The 12,343-nt window shown below is 42.6% G+C and overlaps 1 protein-coding gene across 3 annotated transcripts in view; it reads right to left on the reverse strand.

Moving 5' to 3' along the window:
- The window catches only part of chchd3a (coiled-coil-helix-coiled-coil-helix domain containing 3a), a 65,272-nt gene that overhangs the window by 17,307 nt on the left and 35,622 nt on the right, over window positions 1–12,343 (reverse strand). For all 3 annotated transcript variants that reach the window (XM_071201779.1, XM_034074919.2, XM_034074922.2), the window contains one exon: window positions 6,933–7,016. In XM_071201779.1, coding sequence (XP_071057880.1) covers window positions 6,933–7,016 — 84 coding nt within the window. The remainder of the gene's footprint in view (window positions 1–6,932; window positions 7,017–12,343) is intronic.

Below are 12,343 nucleotides of genomic sequence, written 5' to 3' on the forward strand. Positions count from 1 at the left end.
TGTTGGGTTATTGTTGAGTTGCAAAATCAATACTGTAGGATTTAGTGCTGGATTGATTTAGTGAGGAGAAAGTTGGTCCAGCTAGCTGGTTCGAGGGACACATTTTTAAATACGGTTCTATCCTGTCTATGTATTGCTAAAAGAGAACAATTATTTGCCTTAGTAAAGGCCTGACAATAACCTTAGGCTTAGTATTTGTCGTGCACAAAGCACAGAGCCCAGGAGCCAGCCAACCCATCAACATTACTGGAAACCAAACACTTCATCATCTTGCATAAATTACAGATACAAATTAGAAATGTGACAAATTAAGCCTTTTGGTCCCCAACTGCCCCGACTTAACCTTCCAGCAGGGAGGACATTCATCATAGTTCAGAACAGATCAATAGGAATGAACTGCACTGCTGAAAAGATCAATAGTTGTGTGTTGTAGAGCTAAAGGAAGATGGGACATGACAATGCTGGCAAAAGGTCTGATACACATTTGAGTCCTCTTCATTTGGAATGACAGTAAGGGTTTGCAATGGATTCAGAGACCTTTTCTCGCATGCTGTATAGTTACAGACAAAATCATTTATATTTCTGACATCAAAATGCAAACTGCTCTCCATGAGATATCAAGATACATGTACAATATATACTTCATAGACGTTTCAAGTCCACATGTATCAAATGTATGCCTATGCAGGGTCCCATGTCCCGTGAGTTAAGTCATGCTCTCTAACACACCTTCCATCAAATTTAAGATGCACGTTCAGGGATTTATTTGCAGAAGGTTTGAGTGTGTACGGAAACGTGAACATTTTTAAAATATCCTGCGTGAAATGTATAAACCAAAATGATTTGATAAACTATAAAGGGGTCTTATACTAACAGATCCACTGCACTATCCCTCAGGCGGACATTAGTTTGTATGTTAAACCCAATAAAGAAGGATGCCCAAAGTTTAAGAGTTAACTTGTAAGCTGCTGTTCTATCTGTGCCCTCTTGGCCTTGAATCAAGTGGTTTTCAGTGTAGACAAAGAAACTGTCAAGAGCTAAGAAAAGGATTTCAAAGAGCAGCTTATTCACAGATAAAAAGACTAACTGGAGATTTTTTACGTTGCTAAAGAGGCAAGAATAAGACTTCTCCTGGGTGCTGAGATTGGACCATTTTAAGGGAAAGAGAGTCGGAAAGAGAGACATTTGGGTCTCTGTTTAGAATACTAAGTAGGTAATAATACGCGCCTAAATGGCACTATGCAGTGCACACATACGCCTGGAAAGACCAAAGGCCATGTGTGACAATGATAGCAGGACCTTTCAATACACATACACACACTCACAAACAATGCACGTTCCTGCTGAGACCTACACGCACAAGGTACTTACACACATGTACACATTGTTACAAGACAATGACTTCAACGCAACTCGCTCGTTCACTGTACAGAGCAGTGAAGAGTGTAATCTGTGTGATTACTGAGTGTTGTCAAATCATGATTTCCTGCTGTCGCCCCAACTGATTCCAAGAGTAGCCCTGACCCTTTTGTTAGCCCAGAGAGACTTGGTTCACACAAGTCTCACAAAGAGCTTTTTCCATTGCTCTCAAGCTATTCTTTCTCAATTGACTAACAAAATGTGTAGCAACCACAACCTTGTTAAACAGTGTGTGTTTGTTTTCATCCTAGTGACTATTTGTTTTCACCAGGTTTCTGGCTCATCTGGAGCCATACAAAATGCTGGTGGGGGGTGTCTCAGACAAATTAAGTCATTAGTGCTAATGCACTGCGGCGATATGGAGAAGATAGAAGACGCACCCCAACGCAGGCCCCAGTGCAATTTAGAGGAAACGCCACACATTTGTAATGAACACAACAAATAACTCCCTGTTCTGATGGCTCCTTTCTCTTATCTGCTGCCGAGCAGGAGGGCCGGAATTGGGAGAAACCCCACCATGTTCAACATGTTCGGAGGTTCTGAAAATAAGACTTCTGCTGTGTCCATACACCGTTGCACAGTGCAACTTGCTTAATTTGACTTCTTTAGTTATTGTCCTTGTAAGCATGTGTAAAATGAGTTCAACCCTCATTTATGTTTTCAATACAATACCATCCAAAACAACTGCAAGGCCTAGAGACTTATGATTAGATACCGTAAATCAACAGTCTTTTCTTACGTCTTAAGAAAACACTGAGTACTTTAAGCTCACATTTCAAAAGGTGTATCTCTACATTATTATGTTTGCCTCTGGATCATCCCTGCTGTGGGATTCTTTAAACATAAACAAAATGTACCTCTCTGTTGTTGTGAAATCACCACTCTTTGAAAAGACTACCCATTGAATCCCTGTGAATCCCATCATGCGGCTATAACAGCAAACAGACAGTCTCCAGCGACTGCATTGATCGCCTCATGGTGAATGAGAATTAAAAAGATGTATTAACTGCTACAATACAGCAGCAAGACAAACCATAAACACCTGTTTTCAGTTTTGGTTACATTTGAACAGACAACAAGCGAAAAGAGACAGAGGGCAAGAGACTGAGAGGGATATAGAAATGACAGACATAGGAAAAGATGAAGATACCAAGACAGAGATAGAGAGATAGAAGCTATTACTGCTTTTTGTAATGCTCTTTCCTCTGTATTTCTTCCTTTCACAGAGCTGTGGAACTTTGCCATGAGATGGCAATTGCTGCAGTGATTGTCCTCCATGGGAGAGCAGAAAAATCCAATTTCATCGATATACAAGGCGAAAAGAGAGATAGTAAAAAAAAAAAAAAGAGAAGAAAAATCCTTCCTGAAAGAAATGAAATTGAAGCATGGAGGGGAAAAACACCACTCCAAGAAAAAAGAAAGGAAAATGGAGAGATATATAGAAAGACAGATGTGGCGAGGAGGGGGGGCTGGAAAGAGACATGGTCTAGAGAAGAAAAAAGAACATGGGCTCGTTGATTGTTAAATATGAGATTGTTTTACAGCCGGGCAGGTATTGAGTGAAAATGTAATAAATATATAGATATTGTTTGCAGCGGTTATTTGGTGGCTGTGGCCTCAATGAGTGGCGGCAGCAGCAGAGGGCTGAGCTGCCTGGGAGCCTGGTGATGGCCTGTCACTGGAAGCCCCTCTGATGAATGGCTATGTTGGATTGGAACAGACATGTAATATATATCAGACTGATATTTTTCTCTCTCCGATTCCCTTTGTGTGCTGGTGTGCACGATGCTGTGGGAATCCTGAGGCAACGGGAGGAGTGGAGAGAGATAATATTAAGCTAGCAGTACCCTCCAAATGAAATCACTACAGCTTTGTTCACTGCCCACCCATACAGCATCACCTGACATGCTCAACAATGTCAGGCAAAATAGTCTTCAACTATATATATCCTTGAAGTGACACAAGAGTCTACTTTATGATTGTTCATAAGAGTTTATCATGCGGGCATACCCTATTTCAACACCCTCACACATTTGTGGGTGCTACAGACTATTGTAAGACAGTTTCTTTTCACACACCATCAGTCATGAATATTTAAATCAGCCCTGTTGTGATGACGATGGTTTGTTTTGGTTTCACAGTTTAATTATTTAAGTTCATATAAGAATTATGCATGACATACAGTACAAATTTGACCCGGATATGGATACTGTATGTTTGTTGTCCAGTTTTTCTTTACAATTAATTATCTGTCTATTTTCATACATACTAATCTGTTTGTAAGCTGCATGTTGAGCTTTGCTGAGCTGTATGTATCTCCCTGTTAATTTGCTCTCTCTACTGTCTATATCAGGGGTTCTCAAAGTGCGGCCCGCGGGCCAATGGCGGCCCTCGGAAATGTTTCTGGCGGCCCGCGATAGTTAATGTGACACGCTGAAATGCATGCGTTATATTTTAATCCTCCATGGTTGTATCTAGTAAGAATTAGAATGGAATTTAAGAATGGTAAAACTGCGCCCCCTGGGTTGTCATTCCTAAATTATGAATGACAGCTTGTGGAAAGTTTGCTAGACTACTGGTTGCATGGCAACTAGGCATCTCGCGAGTTGCGGTAATGGGTTAGTACAATAAAGAAAGGATTTGTTTTGGAATTATTTTGTGTTCCGTTTTTTCTTGGGCGGCCCTCAATCCAATATTGGGTACCTAAATTGGCCCTCACTCATCAAAACTTTCAGAACCCCTGGTCTATATGTATTTAGCTTCTACATCTGGAGTGGACGTTACTAACCAAGTGGGAGTTACAGTGATTACAGAGGTGCAGAACATGCCAAACACGCTGACTTTGGTACACTGCTGGGATTGTGTTGGTTGAAGGGATCAGGGACTGATGCAATGCTGAGAGTGTCAAATGGGGCACTGTGGCGGGAACATGAAAAAGGAGCGTTATTAACACAGTCCAAACAGACTGCACCCCCTATGGAGTCCCAAGCGAATAATTAGCAAATAAAAAAGATTTTTGGGAATGCTTTTTTAATTCCTACTGTACGCAGGAATTAAAAATTAAGAGACTGTTCACACTCCTGCATTGCAAATTCACTGTCTTACAGGACTTACAGCTTTTGTTTAAAATGTATCCAGTGATGGTTGGAGAGCTGTTTCAACCTTTCTTTTACTCTTTTGTTCTTTATCATTCAGTGACATTTGATCTTTTTGGAAACCACTCTTCTGTCTCTTTCTTTGACTTTAGTCTTTGTCTAGTTCTTATCCTCACTCACTCACAAATGTCACTTTATCATAATTCCATGTGATACCTTCGGGGTACAATTCCAATTTGTCTGTCCCGTCTCCTTTTCTATCTTGTCTTTCCTTGTGTCAAATTTCTAGTTTCCTCTCGTTTCCTCTAGCTTCTGTCTTCAATACAGTATCTCTTTACTTGGCTCTTCATCCCTCCCTTTCTTTCTTTCTCAATCTTCTGCCCCTCTCTGAGGTGTGAAGGTGATTTGTTGACACTTTGATCTAAGGAATATTGACGAGTGGCCAACATGAGTGATGGATGGTCAGTGCCTGAAGTCGATAATGCCTGTGTAAGTTGGGACTCATCGCTTCTACCATCAGCGCTCACATCTGCTCCTATAGAGGGCAATTGAGCCGAGGTACACTGACCGAAGACGCAATAACACAACACTAGTTGAAGAGATGAAAGAGAGGCTCAGGTATAAGGATGGATCTCCAGGGTATTAGAGCAACAAGAGAGCATGCCTGCATGACATGATATTGCAACGTCTTTAGGTATTTGGTCATGCCGTCGACCTGCTAAGAAAAGTCGGTAAAGTTGTTTACTTTGCTAATGATCCATCTCTTAATTCCCATCTTCCCCTAATGTCAACCAATGGCTTCTCTCCTCCCCGCTGCCCAACCAGAGTTGCACAGACCAATGCACTTCCAATTACTGAAAGAAGTCCACTACCACTCAATAATACCCACTGGCTTGGCTGAAGTATTCATCCTCAGTGAAGGAAGGACAATTTGTGCGCTCTATTGACTCAAAAGGTGGACTGTCTTCTTTTATTTAATGGTAACTAACAAATGCATTCTAACATATTAAAGAAGCATGTTTAATTATTATGGGCTGCTTGATCAAGCAGCTCAGAAGACGTTAAGTAAAAACAAAAGTATATTTAATTCCCATAACACTGATGTAATAATTAGCATCCTTGGATTCCCGTAAGCTCCTAAGAACAAGAATATGTGAGTGCCTACCTCTTTCTCAGTTTTCTCAGTGAATATCTGGCTTCACAAACATTGTAAAATGTTCATTTTGCTACCACTATAGGGAGCATTTGACTTTTTGCTCTCTCCAAAGGGGATAAAACTCCTTCCCAGCATGACAGCCTCATTTTAAGCACATTAAATTGGGCGTTGTATCCTTCCTAAGATACACGAATGATTTGAGAGCAGCATGAGGGCGTCCTTCTCTACACACGTTAAAACGGCATTTGACCCTTGTTGCCCGCCCTGGGACCAGCATGGAGCTGCGATTTGAAGTTGGCATAGCTCGGCAGCTGACCCTTGTCCCCCTCCATAGGACACTAGTTTGACAAGGACCATCAGGGTAGTGTCATTTCCAGGGACAGAAGGACTCACACAGGGATGAATGAGATGTAACCCTTTATCCTTCAGGCGGAGGGTAGAAATTAAAAGAAATAAAGAGCGCCAGAGAGCAAAAGAGCAGCAGAGACAATTACGGAGAGAGCCATGCAGACCACACGGGGGAACGCATGCAGAGTTAAAGTTGAGGGATGATAACAAAAACAGTAGGGCAGGGGGATGAAGAGAAGGAATATATGTGAGACTGTACTTAGGCTGAGCCCTGTGGTGACCGAGCTCTCTGTGAATGCTGGCTGAACTGTGTGCATTATTCTGTGTGCACTGCTATGTGTCGATTCAAGCATTACACATGAATAGAAGTAGGTTATAAAACCCCAGGCACATGAACCAGAGCTGCAGTCCATGATGCATATTCTTACAATTAGTGATGAAGTCATCTTGCTTGGTGGCTGTATAATGCGGTATTGAGTGTTTCTTTTGTCCTCTGTTGTAAAATGGAAAGTTTTCTTTTGCTTTACTTTTTGTGTCTTCGATCTTTGTATTTCCTTAAATGTTGCGGTTCAGTTTTGTTTTATTATTTACCTTTTTTAATATCCTTATTGTAGTTACTGTCTGTGCAGAGAAAAACTCTGAAATTAATTGATTTCCATGCAAGGTTTAGTACACATTTGTATGGTTCTACATAAAGCATGTGCAATGCATTCACAAGAGCCCGTCAGCTATCAGTTGGTTTGTTTGTTTGTATCGACATTCCCAATCTTAAGATCACAACCCTGTAATAGGAGACTGATTTACCGCTCTCTGTAGCACCTGGCAGATCCTATCTTTGAAAGCTGGGTTACAAACTAATATTACCAGTGAACATAAAAAGGCCTTTTCAGGTTGTTGTGAAAAAAGTGTCTTACCCTCTCCTCCAGCCGGGCCACCTGCTCTCGGTAGAAAGCATCCTGCTTCTTTAGGTCTGCTTCCCTGGCCCCCAGCTGCTTGGCCTAAATACACACAAATGAAAACACACACAGATATAAATACATGGCTCCACATCCAGAATACATTACATATGTGCGCAGTGGAGCATTGACAATTTCATCTAACGGATCACCTAACGCACACATAAACAACTATACACAAGAGAGGCAAATAATGAGTTTATATTAAGAAGAGACGTCGCAGGCCTTCTGTTTATGGACTATACTTAGGAACAATGTGTGAATGATTTATATTGTATAACGTCTGATGATGTGTGTTCTGCACCTGCCAGCATGTTGCCTAAAATGTTGAAAATACACCCGAATGTGAGAGTGATGATGCCTTGGCTTGTATTGTATGTGCTTCTTTGTCCTCTCCTGTTCACTCTTCAGCCAAAGCACTATCAGGCCAAGAGGATAACATCAGTTCTCAGCGCGAACCATGGTCTGGCGTATATATCTACCCAGAACTACCAATCTCCACTGTCCTCCCCTCTACTGTGACCTTCACTAAACGTAAGGCTGCTTCTCCGGGTGATATACAGGACAGATAAGACCTGGATGCATCAGATCCAAGAGAGGAAAAAGCAGACCTTCACACAGGGAAAGACGGCAGTGACTCTAAATTAAAATGAAAAGAAGTTTATTTATTTATTTATAACCCATATTTGTTGGATTCATGGACTTGTTATTGGGACTTACTAAAGAGAAACCTTTGTGGTATTCTTAAAAGACGTATGTTATTAAAAAAGGACAGTTAACTCTAGGACCTAGTCAAAATCATTTTGTCTTACAGCTCCCGACTGTTAATAAGGCCAGAAAATAAAATTGCCAACTTATCTATAATTCTACAAAGCATCTGGACTTAGAAAGCTGTAAAAAGGGAACATTAAAATATGGAGCAGCTGAAATACCAGGTGGGAAAGAAAAGTAATATGTCAGAGAAGCCGAAAGGGGAAAAAGAAACCCTTGACTCTATCCTGCAGAAACAGCGTGAGAGAACTGTAGAGTATGGGAGAAGAAGGTAAAGACCTCTAGACTTACCTTCAGCCCAATCTCCTGAAGAAAGGGAGGCATTGTGGAAAAACAAGAGGGGGAAGCAGAGAAAGAGTGTAAAGAGGCACTGATTCATCCATGAACTTCTTCAAAGTGACATTTGGAAAGGTTTAGTATTCAGGGGTGACTGGCTGCCACACTGTTCTGCCTGAATACTCACACTTCATACCCTCTATCTCCTCTTGCACTGGTCTATACACACACACCAGTGCATACACACACAATACATGTATGGTTTACGACTACAAATGATTTTTGTATGCACACATGATCAGTTACATACATTCAAACTATGGAAAGCAGCCATGCTTTAAAGCTTTTGCTTCCAGCACTGAGGGTTGTTGAAGGAGACAGAGAGTGCATGAAGAAAATACTATGTATGGGGAAAAAATGGCATTACCCCATCCAATCTCTACTACACTGATAACCATCTGCTTTTGGCTACTCAGTGCACTGCGGGCGGAGCTGCGTGCTCTATGCATTGTGATGAGGAGTGTCACCGAGGGGCTGTTCTCAAATCAGATGAGTGGGGGAAGTTTCAAAGTCAAGGGGATGCTCTAAGCTTACCCACTACACACAAGACAGAAAGCTGCCCACACAGGCAAACACCTGCACAAACACACACACAGTGACATCATGTCACCTACAGACCAAGGTATAGAGGAACAACGCTCCACTGCAGCACTTTATCCAACACCATGCCCAAGTGGCTGCTGTCTCTGCAGTCCTCAGCACAACCTAACATTTACTATTGTTGAAGCCAGAAGACTGTCTCCATTTTGTCCCCTTACATGTCTTGGTATTTTGTAGCCAGTGTGATGCAAAAACCTAAAGCTGCGTGCACTTGATCGAATCAAGTTGAACTTGAACCAAAATAATGGTGCAGGGTGAATGAACCCTGAAGTGTATCCTTAAAAGTATGCAGTAAGTACATAAACTAGCACGATCATGACCTTAAAATGTGTTATCAATTCAAAGCATGTCGAGGTGCCAAAAAACGGTCTCACACAAACAGCTCAATTTAAGAGAAAGAGGAGAGGGATGATGGGATGGAGGGAAACACAAAGAGGAGAGGACTGGCAGGGGGTTGTGTTCCGTCTCAAGTGTGTCAAAACGAAGCGTTACGCTGATAGGTGGTGACTTAAGACTTTAGCTTTGCAGAGAGAGACAAAAGATGCACACAGACGCCGGACACAAACAACGGCTTAGACACTGATCTGAAACACGCACGTGCACACACACACCAGCCGGAGCAGCTGTCCCCGCAGAGAGCGGGTGGAGAGATAAATGTGTGCTGAAGGCGAGACTAAAGGGGTCATTAAAAGAGGAGAGGTTGTGACAGAAATGTGTGCCCAGGGATTTTGCGTAAGTCTATGCATGCACGCAGCCGTGCATGTGTACAATTTCCATGCAAGCAGGTTGGCCCTCCTTTTTACACACACACACACACACACACACACACACACACACACACACACACACACACACACACACACACACCCACACACACACACACACACACACACACACACACACACACAGACACACACACACACACACACACACACACACACACACATCACACACACACACACACACACACACACACCACACACACACACACACACACACACACACACACACACACACACACACACACACACCACACACACACACACACACACACACACACAACACACACACACACACACACACACACACACACACACACACACACACACACAGGATTACTTCCGACTGATTAACCCTATTCAGCAGACTTTAAAGATAATCTAATCGTACTAAAGGCCAAACAATAGCACAGACTTCACCACTGCCCATACACCTTTTGTTCCCCTAATGAAGAGGCGGTCACGGGTGGAGGGGGAGAGCTAGGGTAAGTGTGGGAGGTGGTAGAGGGAGAGAGGGGTAGAATCAAACACAAAAATTGAACAAAACTTGAGCGTGGAAAGAACAGAGAGATAAGACACAAAGAGAAGGAGAGGACAATAAAAGGTGATTTATCAATGGAGGTGTCAAGAATGGAGACAGGCTGTTAGATGGAGCCAGGGCCAAGTGTATCTCTTTAACTAAGAAGTTCAAGAGTGAGTATGATAAAGCACATAAGAAGGATTAAAGTGGAAGACACAGGAACAAAACTCTGACAACTGTTTTAGCTTTGAAATGCAGGATGATTGCTTAACTCAGAAATGGCTGTCACTCCCTGTTATGATGAACAGTTTCCTGATTTTGTGAGCAATTTGAACATGTTGCTTGTCCAGAGGAGGATGTCATGAATTTGAGTTAATTTACCAATTTTAATTCAGCTTTACTCAGTCAAATGTTTCCGTGCAGCAAACCATGACACAAAGAAAAAAAGTAACCCAGTAAAAAAAAATCTCAAACACTGCGCTGACACTAAGCTTCAGTCACAGCTATCGGTAGCTAAGATTAACAAACAGCAAACTTTGACTACGCCCACTCCTACTTTGTATCCATCTCCCCCTGGTCTCTTATTAAGTACAGTAGCACAATGTCTGAGGGTGACAGGCGGTGGAGAGTGGGACCGTGGTGGTCAGATTAAACGGATCGTTTAGGCAAGGTGAAAGCCTCTGTGAATAACAATTAGCCCAGCGCTGAATAATTAAGGACAGCCATGTTTTTTAATTAGCCGACTGCCGCAGTTTGAGCAGGGAGTGAGGGCGGAGGAGAGGAGGAACACATGAAAGGAGGATGGAAGAGGGATGAAAACAGGTTGATTTTTGCTGCGTCAGGCCCCCCCCACCACCGCCTCCTGTTCTCTCACCGATTTGGCTGTGGACACTTTATTTTCTTTCACACCTTCTCTCTGTTCACTTTTTTTAGTTAGCGCTTTTCAAGGGACTTCAATTTAAATAGCTTCTGCCTGCAGCATTCAGCGGGCTTAAGGCAACTGCATATGTGAGTTGTACTCCAAAATGAAAAATGTGTTATGTGCCAAAGCCCTCTAGCAGCAGTAGGAATTATGACCAGAGTAAATAAGAACGTCTGTGAGGTTGTAGAACATAAAAGTCTGGGTCTGGGTATTTATTTGGGGAGTCCTGACCCCAGTTTGAGAAACATCAAATGTATCTTCTCATGACAAAATTAGATTCATTACAACCCAACATCATACATTTAGTCAAGCCACAGTTTACTGGGAAAAACAATCAATTTATATATTACATTTTTCATTTCACACCTCAATGATGAAGACCTCTGTATTGTATGTATTGTAACAATGCTGGGATTCACTGTTACACTGTGCACCAGCTACATGCTTAGAAATCATGCTAGATGGAAATAATCTTGCAGGATGCCATGACCGATAGAGCACAAATCATATCTCATCACATTAACTAACATCACCTCATCCATAATAACCTTGGGCTCTTTTGTCTCGCCCTGCCACCATCCGCTCGGACTCTCCCCTGTCACGAGTAGCATCATAATCAATGCTCCCTCACACCATCCGAGTGAGTGCCGCAGCACGGCGGGTCAGAGCCGCTCACCGAGGCCCATCTATCATAGACCTGCGCGACACGGCCCTGTGACAAACTAATACTGAAGCAGCGAGCCTCGGGTCCTGTGTTCCCCGACATGGCAGGGAGGGGGTCAAAGGGCATAGCAATGTGACCGTGCTCTGGTGTTAATTGGCACAGTGTAGGTGGTGTGTGGGAGGTTAGAGATGGATGCAGGGAGGGGAGGGGAAGTTCACGGTGTAGGGAAGATGAAAGGTAGGGAGAGAAATGGGTCAATGTGTGGCTGGAATATGGATGATAGTACAGTTGGATATGTTTGACAGTTGTTGGGAGAACTGTCATATCAAGAAGATAGGAGAATACTTTAAAAGAGGGGTTTGACGGAAAACACTTATTATTTTGCAGCCATAAAAGAATATAGAGAAAGCTCACACGTTCACACCCAGAACTCTTTAAGACACACTTCCCCGACAGAAATCTTGGCACATCCTGTAACTGCCTCTAAAACCACTGCAACTCCATCTTTAAAAGCAATCACTGGCAGATCAAATCTATGTGATGGAGTGTAAAATGATATCACCTAACACAGACCTTACTGGCAGTATTACTGTACGCATTACCCTTAGAGTCACTAATAAAACACAAGTCCTGGTAGCAGTAGCTGTAAAACTCCATCGGAGACCATTCACTTTGCTGGGTAATTAGAATCATGGTGCTTTACTAAGCTGCAATAACACTTAAGTTCAGGGCTAGCTATTAGTCTCCACGGGAGGCGGTAGGGTCGCGGGCGAAGTA

Source organism: Pseudochaenichthys georgianus, chromosome 23, assembly GCF_902827115.2.
Source record: "Pseudochaenichthys georgianus chromosome 23, fPseGeo1.2, whole genome shotgun sequence".
NCBI lineage: Eukaryota > Metazoa > Chordata > Actinopteri > Perciformes > Channichthyidae > Pseudochaenichthys > Pseudochaenichthys georgianus.